Source organism: Lissotriton helveticus, chromosome 8, assembly GCF_964261635.1.
Source record: "Lissotriton helveticus chromosome 8, aLisHel1.1, whole genome shotgun sequence".
Classification (NCBI taxonomy): Eukaryota; Metazoa; Chordata; class Amphibia; order Caudata; family Salamandridae; genus Lissotriton; species Lissotriton helveticus.
In genome coordinates this window covers 46,631,551-46,657,102 of record NC_136069.1, presented here as the reverse complement: position 1 = coordinate 46,657,102, position 25,552 = coordinate 46,631,551, and the positions used below count along the sequence as shown (strand labels likewise).

General features: G+C 50.6%; 1 protein-coding gene across 4 annotated transcripts in view; it reads left to right on the top strand.

Moving 5' to 3' along the window:
* The window catches only part of LOC144772324 (uncharacterized), a 517,545-nt gene that overhangs the window by 27,286 nt on the left and 464,707 nt on the right, over positions 1–25,552 (top strand). For all 4 annotated transcript variants that reach the window (XR_013599716.1, XR_013599715.1, XM_078656565.1 and 1 more), the window contains exons 4-6: positions 5,882–6,124; positions 24,848–24,943; positions 25,025–25,135. Coding sequence is in view for 2 of the 4 variants with exons in the window: in XM_078656565.1 (XP_078512691.1) it covers positions 5,882–6,124; positions 24,848–24,943; positions 25,025–25,135 (450 nt within the window). In the remaining 2 variants the exon portion in view is untranslated. The remainder of the gene's footprint in view (positions 1–5,881; positions 6,125–24,847; positions 24,944–25,024; positions 25,136–25,552) is intronic.

Here is a 25,552-nt window from a genome sequence, read left to right as displayed (position 1 = left end):
GCTGTCCACTAATCCCAGATCACCTATTTGTCTTTGTGTTTCATCAGAGAAGATCCCAGAGCCCGCCCTATGTGACCCTGAACAGTCTATGTGTCCGTCCCACACCATGTTAAAGTCTCCCAGGAGGAACAGGTGCCCCTCGACAAAGTCACCCACCTTGACCAACAAGCCCTGCAAAAAACCATTCTGTCCAGCGTTAGGGGCATAAACAACCACAAACGTGCAGAGTCGATCATACAGCGACCCCTTCACCATCAACCAACGCCCCTCCTTATCAGTGCTCACTCCCAGGGGCTGAAAATGAAGGGACGCCTCGAACATGAGGGCCACCCCCCTATGCTTGGTGGATGCAGATGCTCTGTATATGAGGGGGAACTGTTTGTGTCGGAGTCTAAGTTCATCCCTCTTAGCTAAATGGGTTTCCTGGAGGGCTACCACATCGAGATGATGGTCTGACAGGTACTTCCAAAGCTTCTGGCGTTTCTGTGGAGAATTAAGACCCTTCACATTCCATGTACCCACACTAACAGACATACTGACATATTAGAGTCTCGCCCTGTATGACTCCCAGTGCGATCCGGTCACTCCCCCGATCACGACCACTAGTACATCCGACCATCCCCGGACCAGGCCACGCCCCAAACAACCAACTCCACTCAGACCTCACCCCCCTTCCTCCCCACCGCACCACAGCATCAAAGCTCCCAACGCTAGGCACACAAGGAGTGTTGTAAAACATGACAAATTGAAAGCAGTTGTGCGTAGGAAGCAGTCGCAAGGGCCAGGACGCCACCCTCCCAGGGGAATCACCACCCAGCCACCCTCCCAGATCCACATTCGAGCAGCGCACAGCAAGTATAGAGTACGCAACCAGCCCCAGCACAGCGAAGGGGCCGGAACGGAGGCACCTGTGAAAGAAGCCAAGGTCTATCTCGCCTAGGAAAAAAAGCACACCACATACACCGCAAACAGACGCCACCACTGTCCCACCCATCCCCCCCCGCAAACAAGAGAACAACAGAAGAAAAGAAAACAGGACACTGAACCTGACGAAGTCACACAGCAGTTCCAGTGGGTCATAGTCCAAGAGACCCCATCCGGACTGGGAGTGGGGTAGGGGTACCATTCTGGTGACCCCAGGGCCTCGTACCGGGGTGTCTTCTCCAGAAAAGTACACACGAACCCCGGCACCTTAGGGCAGTGCCCCTCCGGCACCAAACCAAACCAGCTGAAGCTCAGGCAGCCCCAGAGCTTTGTTGCGACGACAGAAGCGTAGCGGAGGCCACAGAGGCTACTGCGTTCCCTCGTTCCTGCTGGCTAGCCGTGCGATCGGGCCTCCTGTGACTCTCCGGGCCCACCCTGTGCCAGGACGAGGAACGGCGCCTCCTCCGCGGCGAAGGACTCCGACGCTCGGAAGTCGGGGTCTCCTCCTCAATCCCCAAGAGTTCTTTCGCTTCCCGAAGAGAGCGAACCTGTGCCAACCTATTCTGCCAACGGAAGATGATCCTAAAAGGGTGGCCCCAGGAGTAGGAGATGTTGTGCTCCCGAAGATAGGCAGTGATGGGACGGAACTCGCGCCTCTTCTGGAGAGTCGATGCAGCTAGATCCTGGTAAAGCTGGGGACGATGATCTCGAAACTGCAAAGAAGGGATGTCCCGAGCCTTTCTCAGGATTCTTTCCTTGATCTGGAAGTCGTGGACACACACGAGGATATCCGGAGGGGGACCTCCATTCCGCCTGGGCAGGCCCACCCTATGAACACGATCCATTCGTACCTCCCGCAGGTCGTCCTCATTCAGGATCTGGAGGAAGAGGGCCTGTACATACTCTCGGAGATCACCCGCTTCACCATCCCATGGCACCGCCCTAATGCGAATGTTGTTCCGACGGGAACGGTTCTCAAGGTCCTCGGCATGGGCCTGCAGATCAATATTTTGTTCCATGAGGCGGAGCACGTCCTGCTGCAGCAAGTGAACATCATTAGCCATAGTAAGATCATGATCCTCCAGCGTGGCCACTCTGTCCCCAATACTGTCGACATCCCTCCGCACCTCGCGGAGATCCGACGTGAGCTGGGAGCGGAGCTCCGATATATCGTCCTTGATGGAGGCAAAGAGCTCCTTCATAAAGGCCTTAGTTGCTGGGGCCTCATCATCAGATCTTCCCGACGACGAACTCTGGCCCGGGGAGGCCGGGCCTTGGGAGCCCTTAGCAGTCCCCTCTTTCCCAGGTTTCCCCTTGCGAGCATTAGCGGCCATCACTGCCCCAGTTCCTCGCCTCCAGGAGGCCCCGCAGTGAATGGGAGTTAAGGGTAGGCCAGGGAGACCCACAGGCCCACCAGTCGCTTTCCCACGCGCCAAAATGTAGGAAGGCTCGTTATGGCCGCTCTTCAGACCAGTGCCCCAGAGGGGACCCCAGGGAGGGGGGATGCGTGGCAGCGCCAAGGGAGCCGGTCGTCCAGCGCCACGCAGATCAATCAGCGTCAACCCCCCAGGCCACCTTGTTCCGGTCCCAGCCCTGGTCACCTTTTACGAAACGCTCACCGGATCAGTGCTGCTTCCAGGGCCCGGTCGCCAGGCAGATGCATCTTCCTTCCAAGCGACCCCGTCGCAATGCTGCGGTGGCTGGGCAAGGGGCCGAACAGCAAGTCTCTGCAGGGGCTTCGGTTACAAGCGCACCCTCCTCCTATCTGCCCCCACCAGAGCACGTGGTCCCCCGATGCCCAGGTAGGCTGAGTCTAGCACCGCCGCTTATGCGCAGCTCCTCCGTATCTGGGGGGCAAGTCCGCCCCCGCTGGGGCAGTGGAGCGGCTTCCGGTCAAAGTCCGGGCCACTGGTGCAGCGCCGCCCGCCTCCGGACCAGGCCGCGATCCCCGGCCTCAATTGCTCCCCCGGCCGCACCTCCACTCACGCTGACGCGGCCTCAGGCCCCGCCTCCTCCCGGGGCTCCGGGTCCGGAGCTCGGCGGCGGCCGACAATGGCGAGGGCGGTCAATGGGGTCCTCCGGGCAGCTCGGGCACACACCTCCCTCGTCGGTCGCTGAGCCGCTCCGCGATGCTTCCCGCTACAGACGAGCCCCCAGCTCGGAGCGCCGTGCAGACCCCAGACACCGGGCAGTGCGGCCGGCGCCGGCTCGTGTCCCTCGGTCCAGGGGAGCCCGGGGGTCGTCTCAGCGCCGGACCCCACTCCGGGGGAGCCCAGGAGCAATTTGCCGGCACAGGGGTTCCGGAGCTGCAGCTGCAACAAGGCTATGCTAGGCCGGGCGCCGGAGGGGACACACAACACGTCCTACTCCTTCGCCATCTTGGCCACGCCCCCTCGATTCTCTTTTTTTTGTTGTTCTGGCTGTACCAATTGTAATCAGGAGGCCATTCTTGAAGGAATTGTATGGAGTTGGTGTGAAGTGGAGCCTGTAAACATGTTTCAGTAGAGACAATCAAGAGACCCTTGGACGGTGGGGGAATAGGAGCCCCAAACATTGAGATAAACTGTGTGACTTCTCAGCTCTAGTGTATGATGAAATGGTTGGGAGATGAAGGTGATCAGGATGGTGTGCGCCGTTGACATGCTTTGTGAACATAGATGTCTTAAAGCTGTTTGAGCGGCCAGACACTGCTGGCAGAGATATTTGAAGCGGATAGAGGCAAATATGGTATATAAATGTAAATGTACAGGAATTTATATAGCGCAAATCACCAAGCGGTTTCTAAGCGCTTGCTTAGGGAACCCGTCCTGGTATTCCCCTGTGAGATAACCCCGGCAGGGTATCCGCAAGGTGAAAGCCAGGCATCCCGACGCGAGGGGCCGTTGTGGAGATTAAGCAAGCTATTGCCCAGAGTCACAGAGTGTGAACCCGTGAATCGAGTAGGCACCGGAGCGAGAATTGTCGAGTCCATGGACATTTTAGGACTCAAGACCCCGCCGAGCCGGGAATTGAACCCTGGTCCCGGGCTGACCTCTGCTTCCAGGTCTGCCTCCTCTAACCAGTGAGCCACCCTTTTCACTGATGCCCCTCCAGATTCGAACGGTTGCTTATGCCCACGATAAGTTACCATGGAGGTAAGAAGGCATGCAGTGTTTATGATCTATATGGAAATAGGTACTTCTGTACATTCAAGCCATTAAGAGAGAGGGGTATGGACTGGGACCTGGTCGAGTTATAGCCCCTACTGCTTTAATAAGGGCCGCTAAACACACCTGGGGAGAAAAGGATAATAAACCAAGTACATCTAATGTGCTGTCTATGATTCTAACATATGCCAATTTTAAGCGCGCAGTAGCTATGATACACAGGGGTTAGCTCCTGCCTATTGCTCAGATACCTCTTCTTATTTTCTCCACCCATTTCAAATTCAAAGCAGAGAGGTGACTGGTGGCAAATGGTGCACCGCTCTTGCATACATTGAAACGCTTATGAGAAACCTACTTTTTAAATACACACAGTTTAACTATTTGCACCAGACCTACCTCCCTCCTTACAGGATAGTAAATATTTCCCTGGAACATTACTAGATCAATGCCCCATGAGGCAACCCACATTTTGATTTCTTCCATAGGGTGTAGGATAAAGAAGTATTGGAGAGAGATTGTGACACTGATTGCAGAGAGTATGGGTCGGGGAATGAAGGTGTCCCCTGTACTGTGTTGCGCGCATATACTATAGATTGCTGCTATTTTCTTGAAACAAGAAATAAGCTTGTGTGTATCCGCCATCCGAAAGCCATGAAAGAGCCGATTGTTAGTCTAGAGTTTCTGCCAAAAACAGCGGGTGATGAACAATAATGTGTATTCTGGGAATGAGTTACGAACAGTTGTTTGTCGTAAATAATACGCTCACTGGTATAGCTCTTGTATCCAAATATGCTCTATTGTGATAGTGCTTATATCTTCTATGACAACAGAATGCCAGCAGAGGTATCAAGTGTTCGCTCTTCCTTTATGGCCGATCAGTTGAGGGTTTTAGTGTAGGTGTTAATGAATGAGTATTCTTTTGTCCCCTTGAAGTACTCTTTTCTTGAATGGTGATATATCTAAAATCCTGCTCCCTTGTCTGTCAAACAAGCATTCTACTTATACTAGTCCTGGCCATAATCATTGCGATCTCTCCTGTATACAGTAGAATTGCCGTATTCCTTGCTGTGTTTATCACCGGAGTTGATTATTGTAACAGTTTGTATCCGGCTTACACAACAAATCACTGTTCAAGTTCTGAAGAGCCCAGAACCATGTTGCTTGTATCTGACTCATTGCAAGAATTGTGGGGGAAGAACCTCCCATGTGCTAGATTCTTCTCTTTGGAGTTCTCTCCTGCGGAATCTCTGGCAGAAACTGACTCCCCAACTCAGGAGATCGCTAAAACCCACATCTTCCACTTTGACCCCCTCAACTCTCCAGATAGATGCCTACAACCTGCTACTGTCGTCACAATCGCTGCTCACGATTTTTCTCTGTGGCTTATTCAAAGCTGTGCACCATCTATCATTATATTTGGATGCATACTTGTGTCCGCTGACTATACACTAATGCTTGCTGTAAGTCTGATAATCTATCCAAGACTATGATGTGTACGTCCTTTCTTATGTACATAATCCCAAAGCACTGACTCTACTGAAAGGTGGTTAGTGGCACCAAATAAAAAAAGTGGAAAATATTCAAGATTGCAAATATAATTATGTATTTACACAACTGTATCCTACACATTTAAAATATCTACAAATGTGTACTTTCTTGTTTTCTGGCTGAACACAAAATGTTTAATAAATTAGGGAAAATGCCACCTGCAAAGTTGGGCGAGAGGATATAAGACCTCTCCGCTAACTAATACTCTGTGCATTTGCATAATATCTTATCTTAATTAACATGTTTCTGTATTCTTTTTATAGGTGTAACATTTCCCACATTGGATGGGTTCACTGTAAGCAGAGACGATTCCCAGTGCCTGAAAAATCCTCTAAGTACAGACAAAAGAAAGAGCCCAGAACTCTTCAACAGAGACAGACAGGATTGTATAGGTCCACACAGCATATATAGTAGGGAAAGCACTGATCTGCCCAGCACAGACCGAAGGGAGAGCCCTGGCCTACTCTGCACAGATGGAAGGGAGAATCCTGGTCTGCCCAGCACAGGTCAGAAAAACTGACGTCAGGCTTACTATTTCAGATTTACTGTAAAACTATTTAAGAATAGAAAATTGTATTCACCCGTTTCTATACATGAAGCTGAATGCCACCCATTGAAACAGGAGCAGTGTTATGTTATCACACATGGTTTGGGTGTATGACAACATTTGCCAGTTCCTTTGCCTCTTGGCACTTTAGGTTTTGGTGGGCAAACTGATTTCTGTGATTGACGATTTCCATAATTTAAGATCTTAGCCGTTGGGGACATTTCTTTCTACTGGCATAGGTAATCTGGTTTGTAAAGTCAGGGTTTTCCCCTTTTATTGAGTTTTGTAAGATGATGGGTGGTTGCTGCAGCAACCATCTAACCTAACCTGAAGAGCTGTGTCATGGGTTACACCTGCAGGATCTCTGCAATGGGCTTATGGGGATTTTAGCCTGTTTGGCCCATCTAACCGGCACCAGAAGAGCGTGTGATGGATCATGTTTGGTTGCATGGTGGAGTTTTCGAGCTACAGTGTTTGTGACTCGAGTTTCCCATTTACGCTGTATTATTCCTACTTTTGCTTCTAACAGACCTATGTCACCCTTCATTGTTAATCACCTGTATACCTCTAATTGGGGGACATCTGTTTACATCAACCCCATCGACCCTCTCGGTTGTTCTTGAGTCTCATGTTCATATGTCCTCCTCTCAGGTACTCCCCGGCCCAGTGTCACTGTGTTAGAGTGTGTGTGTGTATGAGTATATATATATATATATATATATATATATATATATATATATATATCTCCCTCTCCCTCTTCCGCTTGTGTCTCATTGAGTTGCTCTCACATTTCCTTTCTCTGAGGATGCCTGTTCTTTGAGAGTCTTTATCCTCGATGCCTTCTGTCCAAGGTCTCTCTGGAAATAATGATTGGAAGGATCTAGACAGAGCGACAAACAATAAAAACAGATGGACAAACAAGTACACATCGAAATACACACTGATCAAGGGTAAATCAGTGCAGCCAGGCTTAGCCCTCTTGTCATTGACAACTGAAAGATATCTCTGCATTCTGGGTTTCTGACTCTGAGTGAGTGATTAGACAGCTGAACAAGGTACAGCTCTGCCATTTGTGACAAATGAGAGGCAGTTCTGCTATGTGCACTGACTGGGAAATCTGACAGCTGAACCCATGTTAACTCTACCCCTGTGACCAGTGAGTGTATGGCCTAGTGCTCCTGTGTCTGTAAAGGTAGAGAGGCAGGCAGGCCTTCTGGAACTCACTTTGTATATATTTGTGTATGTACATGGTATATCTATATTGTGAAGTTTTCCAAAAGTCAGCAGACTGCTGTACAGGGTCAGTGTCAAGTATAAAGTCAACCAGTGACTGGATAGGTAGCTGGATTGCATTGAGATGTAGCATTCTTTAGTAATTGTAAATGTTGAATATGTAGCATTCTTTAAAGAAGTGTGTCTTCAATTATTTCCCTAATTGGAGTAGTCATGGGGTGGTCGTAATGTATACGGGGATGCTGCTCCACAGGCCGGGTGCATAGATGGAAAAGGCCGGCTACCTCTTTTTTTCACACCTCTTAGTCTGTAGTGCTGGATGGATACGGGTGTTCCAAGAACCACCAGAGACTGTGCGTGTCTGCCAGATATTCTGGGGAGCTGTTCATGATGCCTTTTTGAATTATGCAGCTGGTTTTGAAGATGATGCAGGCCTACAAGGGGAGCTACTGGAGTTCCTTCAAGATGGGAGTTTTGTGATTAGTTCTTCAGGCTCTGGCTGAGATGTGCTCCGGTGTGTATTATACCGATGGGGTGCTAGTGTGGAGTCTGCGAGGCCATGTAGCAGGGCGGCAGATGCAACAGTACAAAGGCAAGCACACCAGTTCTGAATGTGCTTTTTGGAAGAAATGGTTTCACTTTCTTTAGAAGATCGAGTTGGTACCAGGCCGCCTTTTGTGTTTTCTGATGGTGTGTTCCTTAAGGGTGAGGTTGGTGTCCGGGGTGAATCCAGGTGACTTGGTATTTGATTAAAGTTGGGGTACGAAGCTGTCCAGGTTCATATCATTGAGCCAGGTTTGTACTTTTTCTTATTCGTTATTCTTGGCAAATAACAGGAAGTTTGTCTTGATTGGGTTGAGCTTCAGGTAGGTGCTGGACATCTAGGTCTTGATGATGTGCAGGCAGTGTTCAAGCCGTTGGATGTCGGAAGCAGAGGAGACTTTTAAGCAGAATTGTGTATCATCGCCGTATTGGTGCGTCTTGATGCTGTTCTCTGAGTAGAGCACCAAGCGACTTAGGATAGAAGTTGAAGATGACAGGAGATCATATGGAACCCTGGGGATCTTTTGGGGCCTGTAGGTGCCCATGGGAACAACTAGTGTCAGTCTGAAAGAAAAAAACAGTGAAGAACATTGGTGATCAATCCCATTTGAGACTCAAAGTGCATATGAGGCTGGGATGGTCATCAGTGTCATAAGCAGATGAGACGTCCAACAATAACAGGAGGCAAGGGGTCATCTTCATCTGTGGTCAAAAGTGCTTGTTTCTGATATGGAAGGTAGTGGTCTTCATGCTGCGACGTAATCTGAAGCTAGCCAGGAAGTCATGCAGGATATGATGAGCATTGATGCAATGGTAAAGTGAACATGCAAAGTTTTTAAAGATCTTGCAGATGAATGGTCAGTGAATAATGGGCCGTCAGTTGGTGAGGTCATCAGGTTCTAGTGTAGTTTTCTTTTGGAGTGGGAGGGTCTGGCTTATTTTGAGAGCTTCTGGGAAGATGCCGTAAGTCAGGAAGGCATTGACAATGGTGAGTAGGGGGGAGAGAGCACCCTATAGAGAGATTTGACATGTCAGCAGCTCCGTGGAGTTGCGTTTTCCTTGCTTGCCTAAGGTGCCGGACCAGAAGGACTTACGGATGACAGCAAGACTTCCGCCCAGCCTATATGTACAGGCCACATGATAAATGCTGTGGAAGTATGTGGAAGAAAGAGGCCTAAGATATGCGAGGATGAGGGCAAACCATTTTTCTGTGATGGAGAAGGAGTCAAGCTTGTGAGGTATTGATGTATGGTGCATTAAATACGGCAGAGAGAATGTTGATGAACTTGAGTTTGGAATGTGAGTTCTGTAGTTTGAGGGTGTGTGGTAGTTGGTAGAATGTGTACAAGGTTGGGCTATGTTTTGTTTTGTGGAGATTGGCATTATGGGGTGATGGTTGAAGCACATGATTTTATCTTGCCAAGTACATTTCAGTGGAACAGGGTTTTTAGCCCAAGACCCTTCTTGGCCCAAACAGTCCATAATGCCATTGACTGTTTTGTCCTTTCCAGGGACACCCGTGCGATGGGATATCCTTTTTTTTTTTTTTTTTTTTTTTTTTTTGTTTTTATTGTAAGACATGTGTTCTGCAATAAAAAGACAGAAGATTTACACTGCGTCACGCCAACAACCCGGAGGCAGGCCGCTATCAGGTGTACAGGCTCAAGAGTCAGTAAAATAGGCCAGGATTCAGGACCTGGCCGGGTTTAGCATTTCCATAAATACACACAATACAGTAAAAACATGAATGTGAGCAGTGTAACATCAGCACGTAAGTGGTCTTACTTTTCTCACAGTGATGTAGACATGCAGATGAATTAGAAAGCAACTAAGCCGCCTCGGTACGATCAGCGGTCAGCAACCCGCTGCTGCGGCAGGTGGAAAGAATACATCTAACAGCACTGTTTTCTCCCAATGTATCCCACTAACAAACAGAAAACGAAAACAACAAACTTCGGTGCAGTATATAAAGACAACTACCCAACATACCATCCATTCATGGGGCTGCGCAGATCTATGCTGGATCACCATGAGCACAAGGCAAGCCATGTTTAGAGTGGGGGTGCGGAGACCTCCACACTGTTACGCGTAGGCGGAGGGGGTGGGAGAAGGGGAATGGGGGGGGGGGAGGGGGAGGATGCTGAGTGGGACTATCTACCGAGTTCTGAGGCCAAAGTAGGGACAGCGGGGGCAGGGCCAGTGTCACATGCGGGATCAGTGGGGCAGCAGGTTCGGAGCGTGTGTCAGTGCGGGGCAGGTCCACACCAGCGCAGGTTCTCTGAGCAGCAATCATTCCACCTCACAAGGAACACAGTCAGCCCATATCATCCGAAACACCCGCATCAGGTGACCCCCCCGAGGTGTCTGAGCCCGCCCGCTCTCTAGCCCATTGTATGAACGGGTCCCAGACATCAGTGGGTCTGGAAGCGGTGGGCATTGTCTCCCAGTAGTGCGTCAGTTGAGCATGACCGTATGTCACATCCCTAATCCACCCCACGAACGAGGGAAGAGCCCTCCTGCCCCAATGCAGTGCGACCTGTCTCTTGGCATAGAGAAGGAGTAGCGCATGCAGTTTTCTGTCGCAGGGTTCGGTATCCTTAACATAGCCCAACAAGCCCAGGAGCGGTGTCGGTGTATCATTTCTATGTATGATTTGGTTAATGGCTGTAAAGACCTCCGACCAGTATGTGTCCAGTTTGGGGCAGCTCCAAGCTACGTGGAGAAAGGACGCATCCTCCCCTCCACATTTCCAGCAGGAGGCATCCGCGCGGATGCCCATGCGGTGTAACAGTGTCGGCGTGCGATAATATCTGTGCAGAAACTTGAAGTGGATGAGCCGCAGTCGATAGTTCGGAGACAGTGCCGTGAGTTGCCTACAGCAGTACTCCCATACGTCATCTGTGAAAGGGTCCGCCAGGTCTGCAGCCCAAGCCTGCTTGGCCGTGGCCACTGTTAGCGGGGTCTGCTCCTGCATGCAGTTATACAGTCTCGATACCAGCTTTTTGGGGGAGGGCCGTGAAAGCAAATTTTGAAGAGCGTTCAGAGTGCATGGCTCCTCCGGGAATTGGGGCCCCATCTTTTTGCAGGATTCCCGAAGGGAATGGTATAACAACGCATCCGCAAAAGATTCAGGTTGGGCATCATCGCTCGCGCTCATCTCGACAAATGTACCGCCAGGGTATATATCAGCAAAGGTGTGCAGTCTCTCCCCTCTGATCAGAAGTACATCACCTCTGGCGGTCAAGCAAGGCAGCATCGGGTTTCCCCGCAGGGGGATGGCCGGTGCGTAAAGCAAGGGGAGTCCCGCAGTTTTCTGAAGTTCACGCCAGGCCCAGCGAATCATCTCCACGGTATCAATCTCCTTCGACGGGCATGAAACCTTCCCGTATAGCGCCACACGCAGCGGTAATGGGGCCGCTACAGCCAGTTCCACCGCCACGTGCGGTTGGTAAGGAGTAGGGAAGGCCCAGAAGTGCAGAAATTGCGCTTGTGCACAGAGGGAGTAAAGCTTCATATCCGGAGCCCCGAGGCCCCCCTGACGGAGCGGTAGTGTGAGCAGGTCCCAGGACACTCTCGCCTGTCCTCCAGCCCACACCAATTTCAACAACAGCGAGCGGACCCGAGCATGAAAGTGTGCTGTCAGCGGCAGCGGAACGTTCACGAACAAATACAAGAATTTGGGGAGAACCACCATTTTCGCTAGGGCTATCCTTGCGACCAGAGATAGCGGCAGTTTGTTCCAAACCTCGATTTTCCCTTCCAGCCAGTCCACCGCTCTTCCGAAATTGAGCGACCACAGCTCCTGTATATCTCGACTGACCCAAACACCCAAATATTTAACAGCGTCCGTCTCCCACCTCAGTGGGTAGTCCGGTGCCGGGCGACAAGTCCCCTCCGTCAATGGGAAGGCAACAGATTTAGACCAGTTGATTGACACTCCCGCCAGGCCCTCAAACCTCACAAATTCTCGGAGCAGCGGATTCATGTTGGCCTTGGGATTGATGATATATAAGGTGACATCGTCTGCATACAACGAGATCAGTAAGCTCCGCGAGCTGAATCCGATGCCCCGTGCAGTGTGATGCTGCCTTATCCGAGCCGCAAGCGGCTCCATCGCAATGGCAAAGAGGAGAGGGGACAGAGGACATCCCTGTCTAGTCCCTCTGGAAATACTAAAGGGCTTGGATACGAGTCCATTTACACTCACCCTAGCTCTAGGTGTCGTGTATAGCAGTTTGATCAAGGTCATGAAATTCTGACTGAATCCCATCCTCTCCAAAATCCTAAACAGGTAAGGCCACTCTAAGGAGTCGAAAGCCTTGGTGGCGTCTAGAAACACCACCGCCGCCTGCACAGACGGGTGTAAGCAGTGAAGGACAGAGAAAATGGTTCTGAGGTTATGTGATGTTGCGCGGCCAGGGATAAACCCCGATTGGTCAGGGAGTGCAATCATCGGTAACATTGGCTGCAATCTATCCGCAATGATCTTTGCATAAATTTTAGCATCCACATTTATCAGAGAGAGGGGCCTATAGGAATCCAGGCGCAGCTCGTCTTTATCAGGTTTTAAGAGCGTAATTATTAAGGCCTCACGCATGGAGTCTGGTAGGGAGTTCAATTCAAGGGCCTCGACAAACACAGAGTGTAGTCTCGGCGCTAGTTCATCAACATAAGTTTTATAGAAGGATGTTGTCAGGCCGTCAGGGCCAGGGGCTTTGTTGGCCGGCATGCTCTTAATCACCTGAGTGATATCTTGGACAGTTACAGGAAGGTCCATATATTGTCTGTGGTTGTTATTAAACCAGACGAGGGCAATGGAGTCGAGAAAGCCCTGCAAGGAGGCCGGGGCAGCGGGTTGTTTGGAGGTGTAGAGGGATGCGTAGAAATCAGCGAAAGCGCCTAACACTGCCTCCTGGCCCACCGCAAGGGTCCCCTCCTTGTCATATATGGTGTGAATGTAGTTGGACTGCGTACGAGGAGCTATCAACCTAGCAAGGGTCCTGCTCGGCCTGTCCCCCTCCCCATATCTGCGCGCCTCCGCCTGCTTTCCCAGGAATCGGACCTCCCGCTCCGCCTCCTCAGTAAAGGCTAGCAGCTTGGTTTTTAGAGTCCCAGCAGTTTCTAAGGACGGGTCAGTGCTAAAGGCAGTATCTAGGTCTCTCAGCTCTCCCTCCAGTTTAGCCAACGTGTCCCTGATGGCGCGCAGTACGCCCGCCTTTCGTGCAATGCACTGGCCTCTGATCACAGCCTTAAAGGCGTCCCATTCGATGGCCTTAGTGGAGACTGACCCAGCATTATCAGCAAAATATTGAATAATGTCCTCTCTGATCTCCTCAACAAACACTGGGTCCGTGAGCGCGTGTGGTGGAAGGCGCCATGTGAACGCCCTGTGAATAGTGTCTGGTGGGTGCAGCTCCAACATACACGGGGCATGATCCGACAGTGACCTAGCTAGGATATCAACACTCGACACCCACGTTGCAACCTCAGGAGACACTAGCCAGAAGTCTAGCCTAGACCAAGCAGCTTTGTGGCAAGTATAGCAGGTCCCCACTTTGACATCCGGATGTCTAGCTCTCCACACATCCGAAAGTCTTCCCTCACTCATCACATCCAAGACTGCTTGACGGGCTTTAGCATGCAGTGGTCTGCTCACACCCCTGCGATCCATGTCATCATTCAGCACAATATTGAAATCACCACCCAACACAACCGATTGGCAGTCTAGCAACGCAATCTCCGCCCAAACACCCCGGAAAAATTCAGGATCGTCTACATTCGGACCATAAATCGCAGCCAACACAATAGGCCGCCCTTGCAACGAACCATGCAGTATAACATATCTCCCCTCCACATCCTGCACGTGAGCGTGTTCCCGCCAATCCAATCCTCTGCGGATAAGTATAGCCACACCCCTCGCATAGTTAGAATAAATGGCAGAGTATACATGCGCCCATCGGGAGTTTTTCAATCTGGGTGAGGGGGTCGTATTAAGATGAGTTTCCTGCAAGAAGCAAATGTCCACCTTGTGCCTCGACAGTATACCATGCATCAGGCGGGCTTTCTTGTAATCACCAAGGCCTCTAATGTTCCAAGTCCAGAGCTTAATTCCCCCCATCTAGTAGGTGATGTATAGTCCGATCTATCTCCCATTGTCCCCATCTCCCAGAGACACAAGGCCGCCCACTCATCGTGACCAGCAATCCAATGTGCAAACAGGTAGTACGAGGTAAAAATACAGTGCACCTTATTAGAACTAGAACTTGCAACTTCATAAACACCCCCCTCCACCCTCCACCCTCAGCAACCCCCCAATCAGGTCGTGACATACCCCAAAAGCAGGCACGCAGTGCGTGCAAAAACCCCAACATCAGTAACAATGGGAGGCACCCCATGAGGCGTGGCGCGCCCAGCGTACACCCCCGTGTGAACGGGGTGGCTACACACAAATTGGAATTCTCCTGGGTCCTAGCAGTGCCCCCACCCCAGGGTCTACAAAACCCATATGTAACTATAATCTCAAAGAGCACATGGAGTCAGCAGCCTCAGCTTGGCACCCGTGGCGTCTCCAGTGACCCATCCCCACTTACTCAGTTCAGATGTAACAACCATGGGCACAAGGAGTATCCAGACGCCCACATGAGGTACGAATGGGGGTTGAGGTGCAGTTACACAAATTCACAGCAGCAGCCCCCTCAGTCATTGTCACTAAGGTGGTCCGAAGCCTCCTCCAGTCGTGGTGATTTCCTTCTGGCCCCAGCACAGATATGCTTGGCAAACTTGAGCGCAGACTTGGCGTCAGTAAAGAAGTGTGAAGTATTGTCATGCTGTACCTTCAATTTCGCCGGATAGAGCAGAGAGTAGGGCACTCCAGCCTGCAGCAGCACCTTTTTCGCCGGCTGGAACTCCTTGCGGGCCGCTTGTACCAGGGGGGGTAAAGTCCGGGTAGAAGGAGATATTGTTCCCTTGATGTGTGATCCTACCCTTCTCTCTCGCCAAGCGCAGGATGAGGTCTCTATCCTGGTAATTGAGCAATTTAGCCAGGATTGGGCGAGGTGGGGCACCCGGCGGAGGTTTCTTTCCAAGCGACCTGTGCGCCCTCTCAACTGTGAAGACTGGGGACAAGTGTGGGTCGAATAGTTCATGTAGGAGGTCTGCCACAAACGTCTCCATTTTGCTAATGTTGGTCGTCTCCGGAATACCCGTAATGCGGACGTTGGACCTTCTGGAACGTGCTTCCAAGTCATCAGCCTTGGCGCGAAGGTTACCTATTTCCTGTTCCAGGGAAGTAATGTGTTGCTTGGCCTGCTGTTGGAATTCGCAGCATTCAGTTTGCCTGTTTTCTAGGCAGTCCAGTCTGGTTTCGTGGGCGTCCACTTTAGTTTTCACAGATTCTAGCTGTGATGACATGGTATCCAGTTTTGCGTCGATACTCTTTAAGCTGGACCTCACCTCCATGATAAGTGCCCCAAAGTCTATGTCAGAAGGTGCGCCATGCGATGACGACTCGCCGCCATCCATCTCAGCCGCTTGGGTTTTCGGAGGTCGTTTGCTGTCAAAGTTGATTTTGGGTTGCCTGGCTTCGTTTTTCCCCATCTCTGAAGCCTGGAGTATGCCTCTAGCGCCACGTAGGAGTAGCGTCGCTGTGCGCCCCACCGCAGACCTGTCGTGCAGTAGCTCGTAGTATGACAAATTGAGTCGGTCTAATCTGAGGGAGAGTTATGTATCGGCCAAGTAGTAAGTATTAATGGCGAGGCTGACCAGCGGCTCTTAGGAGCTGCAGCGCGCAAATCAGGGCAGCACCAAGTCACAAAATGGCGGGCGCCGGAATCCCACTAGCAAGACCTCGTGTCGTCCAAGCAGTCACTGGTATCAGAGGTTTGATCGAGACCCCGGGAATCCAGCAGGCCAGGTAAATAAAAGCGCAAGTGGCTCTCTGTGTTTAGCCACCGACAGCAGTCGACGTGGTGCAGCATAAAGGCGCAGCGGGTAGATACTCGATCAGTTCCCGCCTCGCCGCAGGGTCGCTCCGCTCTGTCCCCCAACCTGTCAAGAAGCGGTGCGCCTGCAGACACCACCTCGCAGCCGAGACCCGGGGGGCCCCCCACAGTTCACCGCCACTCCGGGCGAACGGCTGAGCGATGTGCGGCGCCCCGACAGGCTTCTCAGCTAGGGTGAGAGCGCTGACTTCTCTCCGCAAGGCGCAGTGCGGTAGTAGCTAGACCTCTTCTCAAGTACTGCCGGGGCTCACCGGTATCAGAGGCGGCGGTATCCTCGCTGCAGGTGATGGCACACGGCACCGCTCGCCGGCTCTCCGGGGGCCTCCGAAGCCGCGGTCTGCAGTGCCGCGCAATGCCCAGAGTCAGGCACTTCCGCGAGGAGCAGAGCGGGCGCACAGGTCGGCAAATGTCCAGACGGCTGCCGCTCCGCAGGATCGTCAGCTATGTGCCCCAAACTGTAGTCGAAGGATCCCCAGGGTGTCCGACGGCGACCCTCGGAGTATTTTGGGTCCGCAGGCACCAGGAGAAGGATAAATGCAGGATTAATTATTGTAGCCGGCGGAGCTCACTCACAGAGCGGCCATTTCGCTGCTCGGCTAGCCACGCCCCCCGTGCGATGGGATATCCTTAAGAGTTGATTGAAGTAGCGAGAAGGCAGGAAGTGATATCACTTCCTGTGAAAAGGGATGATGGGAAATGTAATCCTCTGGCTTGGATTCTTGTTTTGAAGATGTTTTTGTCAGACAACAAATGGTGACTCACTTATCTACATACAGAACTGAAGAGAGAGAATTAGAAGGGGGAGGGAATTAAGGGAATGCGAGCAGCTCCTTTCAGCTTGTAAGAGGTTTAAAGGTATGGAAGACAGGAATGTTCCTACAATCGTCCAAATCAAGTTCTTTTGCTACCGTTAGGCCAGACCCCACCTCCCCTGTGAACAGCGCCAACCGCCTGACCTCCTGGTCCAACGACGACGAGACATGCAAGGTCATGAACTCCATCCACTCAGGATCTCCATCAGACCCGTGCCCACACCACGTATTCCACAAAGCAGACGATGCCATCGCACCCCAACTATGGAAGGTCATCAACATCTCCTTCGAAACAGCGACATTCCCGGAAAGCTGGAAATACGCCGAAATCAACGCCCTCCTCAAGAAGCCCAAGGTGGACCCCAAGGACCTCAAGAACGTCCGGCCCATCTCCCTGCTCCTGTTCCCGACGAAGGTCATCGAGAAAATCGTCAACATACAACTGGCCCACCACCTGGAAGACAACAACATCTTACACCCGTCCCAGTCCGAATTCAGACGCAACCACAGCACCGAGACGGCCCTCATCGCCGCCACAGCCGACATCAGGTGCCAACTAGACAACGGCGAAACATCAGCCCTCATCCTCCTGGACCTGTCAGCCGCCTTCGACACGTTCTGCCATCGCACTCTAAAGACACGCCTCCTAGAAGCCGGAATCTAAGAGAAGGCCATTGACTGGTCCACGTCCTTCCTCTCCGGCTGAACCCAGAGCGTCCGCCTCCAGCCCTTCCGATCCGAGGCCACCGACATCATCTGCGGCGTCCCCCAGGGCTCATCCCTCAGCCCGACGCTGTTCAATGTCTACATGGTCCCCCTCGCACAAGTGGCCCGCCAACACGACCTCAACATCATCTCCTACACCGACGACACCCAGCTCATCCTATCCCTCACCAAGGACCCGCACACCGCCAAAACCAACCTCCACAAGTGAATGAAGGCCGTCGCCGACTGGATGAGGAACTGCTGTCTGAAGCTGAACGCAAGACAAGATGGAGGTACTCATCCTCGGACCCACCCCCTCAGCCGGGGATGACTCCTGGTGGCCGACCACACTGGGAACAGCACCGACACCCACAGACCATGCACGCAGCCTAGGATTCATCCTCGACTCCTCCCTCTCCATGTCTAAACAGGTCAACGCCATCTCCTCCTCCTGCTTCAACACCCGCAGGATCTAGAAGTGGATCCTGACCGAAACAAGAAGAACGGTGACACAGGCCCTCGTCAGCAGCAGACTGGACTACGGCTATGCAGGAATCCCAGCCAAACACCTACGACGACTACAACGTATCCAAAACGCCTCCGCCCGACTGATCGTCAACGTCCCCCGCCGCAGCCACATCACCCCCCACCTGAGAGACCTACACTGGCTCCCCGTCGACAATAGGATCACCTTCAAGCTCCTCACCGACGCACACAAAGCACTCCACAACGCCGGACCAGCCTACCTTAACAGCAGACTCCGCTTCTACACCCCCATCCACCAGCTCCGCTCCGCCAGCCCCGCCCTCGCTGCTGTCCCCCCGCATCCAACGAACAACCTCTGGTGACAGATCCTTCTCCTACCTCGCCGCCAAGACCTGGAACACCCTCCCTACCCACCTACGGCAGACCCAGGACCTGCTCACCTTCAGAAGACTCCTCAAGACCTGGCTCTTCGAGCAGGAGCGTCACCCCCTCCCCTCAGGGCCTTGAGACCCTCACGGGTAAGTAGCGCGCTTTACAAGTACTCTGTTTGATTGATTGATTCAGATGTCTTCACTAGCACAGCCCAGGTCCTACTAGAGGCAACTCGGCAGCATAAGACCAAGTACCCAAAGGTTCCATGGCTTCATGAGCAGTCATTGGCTGGCAGGACACCATATATCTCTCCCTTATGCACAAGCCTAAAAGTAACCACAGATATAAACCGTGGAAGCATACCACAGGGAAGCATACCACAGGGAACACACAGGACCCCATCTTCGCTACAAGCGACAGCATCATATACAACTCCAAGACACTGCCCACATGGACTGACCACTCCATCATCCACTTCCAAATCAACACATCTCAAGTCAACACCCCTACCAGGTCCAGCATTCCAAGCCGCGGCTGTGGTAAAATCATGTAAGCATACTGGCTCAACGCTCTCAGCATGCTTCAACCTAGCCCCAAAGACAACCTTCGCTGGATCGAAAACTGCATGGACTTCCTCGCACACATCAACCCCAACAAGCATAGATCAAAGATGCAGGAAATCTGGTACACAAAAGACCTCCGCCCACTGACAGACCTACCAACAAGGCTGCACTCAGACACTGTTGCTGCAAATAAGAGACACCAAGAAAAAAGCACTAGTGGACTGCTTCGAAGGATGCTCCAACAGCTGCAAGGAGAAAATCTCTTGTCAAGGATGTCACCTCTCCCTCAGCCACTGTCAGTAAAATCACTGCCATCCAACAACTCTGCAACAAGCTACCTAACTCCATCCACAGCAAAACCTCTTCAGCAAACTTGGCATACCAACCCAACCCCAGAGAACTCATCGCTAACCTGCACACCCACCACCAACTAAGAGCCATCGGAACGAATGGACAACCCTAATCCGAAACAATACAGTGGAAATCAAGTGAACGTCCACTCGGGTTCCCCAACGAGGCCCCACATCTACAACCTGGAATCGGCACCAATCAGCACCACCCTAACCCTCATCAACACACGCCACGTTCCTGTAGGAGTCAAAACTTGCAGAAATCAATACCGTCCTCAGTTAGCCCACAGCTGACCCGAATCAACTGAGCAACTCGCAACCCACTTCAAACATCACTATCTTCTAGATAACACTCAATCAGGATTCAGAAAGAACCACCGCACTAAAACAGCACTCATTGTGGCCATCAACTATATTCAAATTATCCTGGACTAAGAAGAGACAGTGGTCCTCATCCTGTTCGACCTCTCTGCTGAATGCCTCCCATAACACGCTCATTGGAAGACTCAATGAAATTGGCATACAAGGACCTGCTATCAATTGGATCTTTTCCTTCCTCGCTAGAAGAACCCAAAGTGTCAGGCTGCCACTCTTAACATCTCAGACCAAGAAATTGATATGACAAGTCCCACAAGGATCGTCCCTCAGCCCCACCCTTTTCAACATATGCATGGCACCCCTTGCTAACATAATCCGATCACAAAGCATAACCATCCTCTCCTAAGCCTTTGACACTCAACTCATCCTCTCCCTGATGTACAAGACAACTACCGCAAGAACCAACTTCACCAACTGCATGGCCATGGTAGCAGACTGGATGCAAAGTAACTGACTGAAGCTCAACTCTGACAAGACAGACGTGCTGGTCTTTAGAAACAAGACCTCCTCGTGAGACTCCACATTGTGGCTGTCTGAGCTAGGACCAACTCCAACACAAACACAGACCATGCAAGAAATCTAGGGATCATCCTATACGATAAGCTGAACATGACCGCTTGAGTTAAATGCAGTGTGCATCTCCTGCTTCCACATCCTACGCATGCTGCCAAAGATATTCAAATGGTTGCCTCAAAACACCAGACGGACCATCACGTGAGCACTCCGCACCAGCAGGCTGAAATACCACAAAACACTCTGTGCCGGAATCTCCAAACAACTCCTACACCGACTCCGGACCAACTAGAACATTGCTTTAAGGCCACTACTCGTCCTCCCACACCGCACCCACATTTATCCATACCCCAGGAAGCTTTACTGGTTCTCCATTCACAAGCACAGCCAATTCAAACTTTTCGTGCACTCATACAAAGCCCTACAAACCAGAATACCTGAACTCTCACATACACTTTCACCAACCTACCAGACGCATGCTCTGCCTCACTCACCGCATCCGCAGAAGTCAAACTGGAGCTCTCATTCTCCTACATTGCACCAAGACATGGAACAAATACCCTCAATACATCAGAGCCTCCTCACTTTTTGAGTCCCGGAAAAAGCTGAAGACCCGACTCTTCGTATGCGCACCATAGAGACCACACACCTGCCCATTTGCCTCGACTCTAGGAAAATAGAATGTTTGTTTTTCAAACCTTACAAATAAAAAAGAAAGCAGGGTGGGGTTTAACCCTTGACACTGAAACTAAGATGTCTTTTAACTTTTCACCTTAGAAAAATAGGATGGAAATATAACTTGCAAAAAATATAGGGTATAGCTCATCCTTTACCCACTAAACACGGGGTATCTCTCAACCAGTGGAACTTAGTTTGTATATCAATTCTAGAAACAGTGGACCTCATCACAGTTCTTGGCTAATGGAATATTACAAAAGTAAAGATTAGAGACAGAAAATTATACTTTAAATTTGAAAGGTTCGTACTAAGTTTTGCCAACAAATTGTGTACATATTGCCCACATGAATCACGCTGTGATGAAAACATCTTGAACTCAACCTACCACCTTAAAAATTTGAATTGTAAATCTCATAGAAAGTTAATATGGCTTTGTAGAACTTATCCCTACATTGTCAGTGATTTGCTGTAGCTAGCCGTTGACCCAGGAGTGGATTGGAATTCCCAAGTCCTCCTGAAAAGATCTTTTCATCAAAGGCACATCCACAAAGCGAAGTAAGTAGTCTTTTTCTCCTTCTGATGAAAGTTAGTGTAATCTAGGAAGTTCTATTGCAGCTGTGTAAGTCAGTCCGCATCAGCGGTCAATTAGAATTAATATTTAGGTGATCTAAAGGCTCTAGCTTTTAGGACTAGAAAGTAAAGACTTTATTAAAACGCAGATTGGGTACACTGTGGACTCTCACAATTAAAATGTTCTCACTCCCCTTCCACCCAAGTCTTACTCCTAGGTAAGGCAACTAGGAGAAGTTTAGATCTGTAATAAACTGCTTGTCTATGCAGCTGTAGGCCCCTCGTAATCTATTGTTGGACAATTATTGTCTGTTGGAGATTGTGCTTTGGCGACTTGGACTTATTTATTTGATAGAGTTAGTGTAGGAGAGTAGGGTCTGCAATCCTATGATCACCCAGATTTTTTTGCTTTTTGCTGCACTGGTTTACGACTTTCCCTGGCTGTGGGCCTGCTAATCAGACCCACAGCCTAGCTGTTCTCTCTATCCAAATTGTACTCAGGTACTGAATTGGCACTGGGCCCTCTCCAAGTCCCTGTACCCAGGGCTGAGGTGCACCCAGAAGTCTCCCAGGGGCTGAAGCATGTATTGTGCCACCCCTGGATTGACTAACTAAAACTGACACAACTGGCTGCACGACAGCTGGGGCAAGGTGGTGTACTCACCCTTTGCTTTAGATATAGTATACCTATATCTAACCCTAAAATGGACACACAGATCTCCTATCAGTCACTCCTATAGCAGGCCTTAACAATCCTGAAGGCAGAGTGCTGGGAATCGTGTGAGATGGTGCTCTAGCATGAGCTGAGCCTGTCTGCGGCTTTCGGGATCCATCCCTTAGCCGTTTCCATGATATCGCATACCATATACTCTTAAGTGCATTATAATCCTCGCGGTTATGTGCCAACTCTGGTAACGCTTTATCAAAACATGTCGAGTAAGGTGTCATACGAATTGGAATACTAACCCCTCGCCAATTCTGGCGACGGGGTTAGCATTCCACCCTTCTAGAGGGACACGACATGCCTGTAACCTATAACCCGGTTAAAAGTCAGACAGAGCCTTAGCATCCACCAAATGGATGCTGCCACCGAGACACAAGTCTGCCCTCCTGCTGCTGGGAGTCCTCCCAGAGCAGGAGATAAGGACAAAGGGTTTCCTGCCAGGGGCGGTGCCAGCACCGTCCCAGACAGGGTTTTGTGTATTGTAGGTAGGCAGGGCTTTAGAGGAAGGTGACTGCACGTGGCACCCCGGTGCTCACTGTGCATAGGCTGGCTGGAACCAGTTCCAGGGTCACTCCAGACCCTGTGCTGGGGAAAAGCCCGCCAAGGAAGTGGGTGTAACCACCCCCCTCCTGGTCCCACCCATAGGGCAGGACCTAGTCGCGTGCCAGCCCCCTTTTCCCAGATAAAGGTAGAGACTGGCCCCCTTCCAAATCAGATCATCTTTGAATCCTGAAACTACTTTCTGCGAAAGGAACTCAAGACTTCTTCCTAAGATTTCTCCCTTGTGACTAAGGAGTAGTCACCCTGCATCCGCAGGCACCATCTAAGAACACTGCGGTCTGCTGTAAGTCCTTCCTCCGGAATCCGACTGCCCAGCTCGACGAGAACCGGCTTCCCTGGCACCTCTGACCTCTACCCACCTCTACAGCCCAGCTGAGAACCGTGGGTGCGACGAGACCTCAAGGGACCGGCCATCTGCAAGACTGCACGACTTCTTTCCAGCAAGCCCGCCGAGTAATCTACTGGTGAGTGCTTTGGGGTCCGAGAAGCCCCGACCCTGAGCAGCTCCAGCTCCGAAGTGCAGCCCCCCAGCATCTCCACGATCTGCGTGGGGCCCTTCTGCTTTCCGCTGCTCACCGCGTTGTTTGGCTACTAGCCCGTTGGCTTGTGGCCTTCCTGACGACGCCCGACGACATTTCTGCTGCTGGTCTGGTTGCTCCAGACTGGCCCTTGCTCCCTTCCCGAAGAGGAGCACCCTGGACCCTCCTGGTCCACTCAAGACGCCATTTTGAGTCCACCGCGTGGGCTTGAATTAGCCAAGGCTTGTTGCCCAATCCTGGGTAACTTCGACGCCAACGACTTCATCCTTCGTGGGACAGCTTGCACCTCCATCCTGGTCGCCGACAACGCCTCCTGGTCCGAGAGACTGCAGAGCCCAGCAGCGCCCACTCACCTGACTGCGGTGACTTCGCCCGGTGCCATCCTGGTGCCCACTTAATCACTGGCTAGTGATTCAAGAACTTGGTCCCCTCTGCTTTCAGGTTTTCTTCTTCCTTGATCCAGGCTTGGATCCATCGAACTTTTCTTCACTGGTCGCCTGCCAGCAACTTCTTCCTTCCAGGCTCCTGGTCCGGCAACGAGATCCCCGACGTCTTTTCAGACCTATGCAGCTGCAGCCCCTGGGCTAGGTAACTTCGGCACTCCGGTGTCCCAGCATAGCCTCACTATCCAAGGGTCAGGATCCACTGTCATTTTCTCCCTACCAGGTCGGGTTCGCCCGTGAACACTAACTTTGTGAATTCTAGCTTCCATAGACTTTGTCCCGCATCCCGCGTGAGAGTGCACACTCTGCACCCGAGTCCCCTAGGCCTCCTAGTAGTAATCTAACGATTCCCTAGTCCAGTCCTAGCGATTCCAAAGCCTATTAGAACTGTTACTTACCTGCTAGTAATTTGCATTCCACTTTTAGCGTATATGGTTTTTCGTGCCCCTCGGGCATTTGTGTAACGTGCTAACTTAAAAGTATTTTCGTAAGAGTTTTGTTGTGTGCTTAGCACCCTGTCCTCATAAAGAGTACAGGGTTGTTGTGATTCTAATAAATACATTGTTTATTTTCATAACCCTTGTGTGGTGTCCTTTCACTGGGTGTTCAAGGGGTAATGTGATGGTAAAACAGCTGGCTTAACACGCCCTCTAGAGTCTTAGCCTTAGACTGCTCGTATCCATGCTACTAGGATAGCTGGTCTATAAGGTTGACTTACAACCAATCATCAATAAGGGTTGTTTGGACTGATATATAGTGATCACTAGAATAGTGAGCACTGCACATCAGGCCAACTTCTCACAGTTAGCTAATGCTATGGCGCATTTTTACATACTATTCACCAGTTTTGTGTCTGGTGGTGATCATTTGTACAAACCATTGATTCTGAGATGAAAATCTCTATGACACTCTGTATCTTCTGAAAGTCTTACTTATATCTGTATTAATAAGATGTGTTATGATGCCTCATGCACTTGTGTCATGTGATGTTTCATTTAAACATTGTGTGTGGTGCTGTCTCATACGCATATTTGTGTAGATTAAATTATAAAATGACACCTGGGGAATAATGTTAAAAACACCCCAGTTTTATGTGTTTGTCACAAATTTTCAGACACGACATTCCAAAGCAGTCTGAATTCAATTTCAAACATTTCTGGGCAGAGCGCTGTTGAAATTTCATCGGATTGTTCCTAATATTCTGTCTTTCAGGGGACCCAGTAGCTACTTCTGGGATTTCACAGAGCTTTCCAGATTACAAGAAAACAGTTTTTCAGCAGGAGATACAGGATGAACGAGGAAGAACAGGCGAGTCTTCCATGCAACAGACTTGTAATTTCTTCTCATCCCCCATTTATTTCCAAATATTTATTGATATGTGTTTTACAGGAATTACTGCGTTCACATCTCTTATTTTACCAGACACGAAAAAGGAGGCAGAGACTTGTTCCATGGATCATCAGGAGTCTAAGATGGAAGACAACAGCAGTAATCCTATCTGTAAGTAGAAGTGTCCCTCCTGTAAACACGTGCGAGGGACCTCTTCTAAAGCTACATTTGTTTAGTATTTCTTCTGTGGTCATCTAGTTATTGAAAGCTGCTAATTCTTCACAAGTTCATTTAGTGGTGGGTTCCTGCATGCTAGTGTCCAAGGACAACAGAAACTATTTCGCCAAACCTTTTACCACCTGTATGCCAAGCCTTTGATGCTTGGTCTCTTCATCCTTATTGCACTATTGGGCAGTCTGGCGATTTATTGTCAATTGGTGATTGTAGTTTTAGTGACTTGGGCACATTTAACTGACACAATTAGCTAATGCCTTAAAGTACTTTTGCACAAGACTGATCAGTATTGTCTGGTATCATAAGCAAGATATGAATCATTGATTCTGAGACCAAAAGCTCTGACACTCTGTA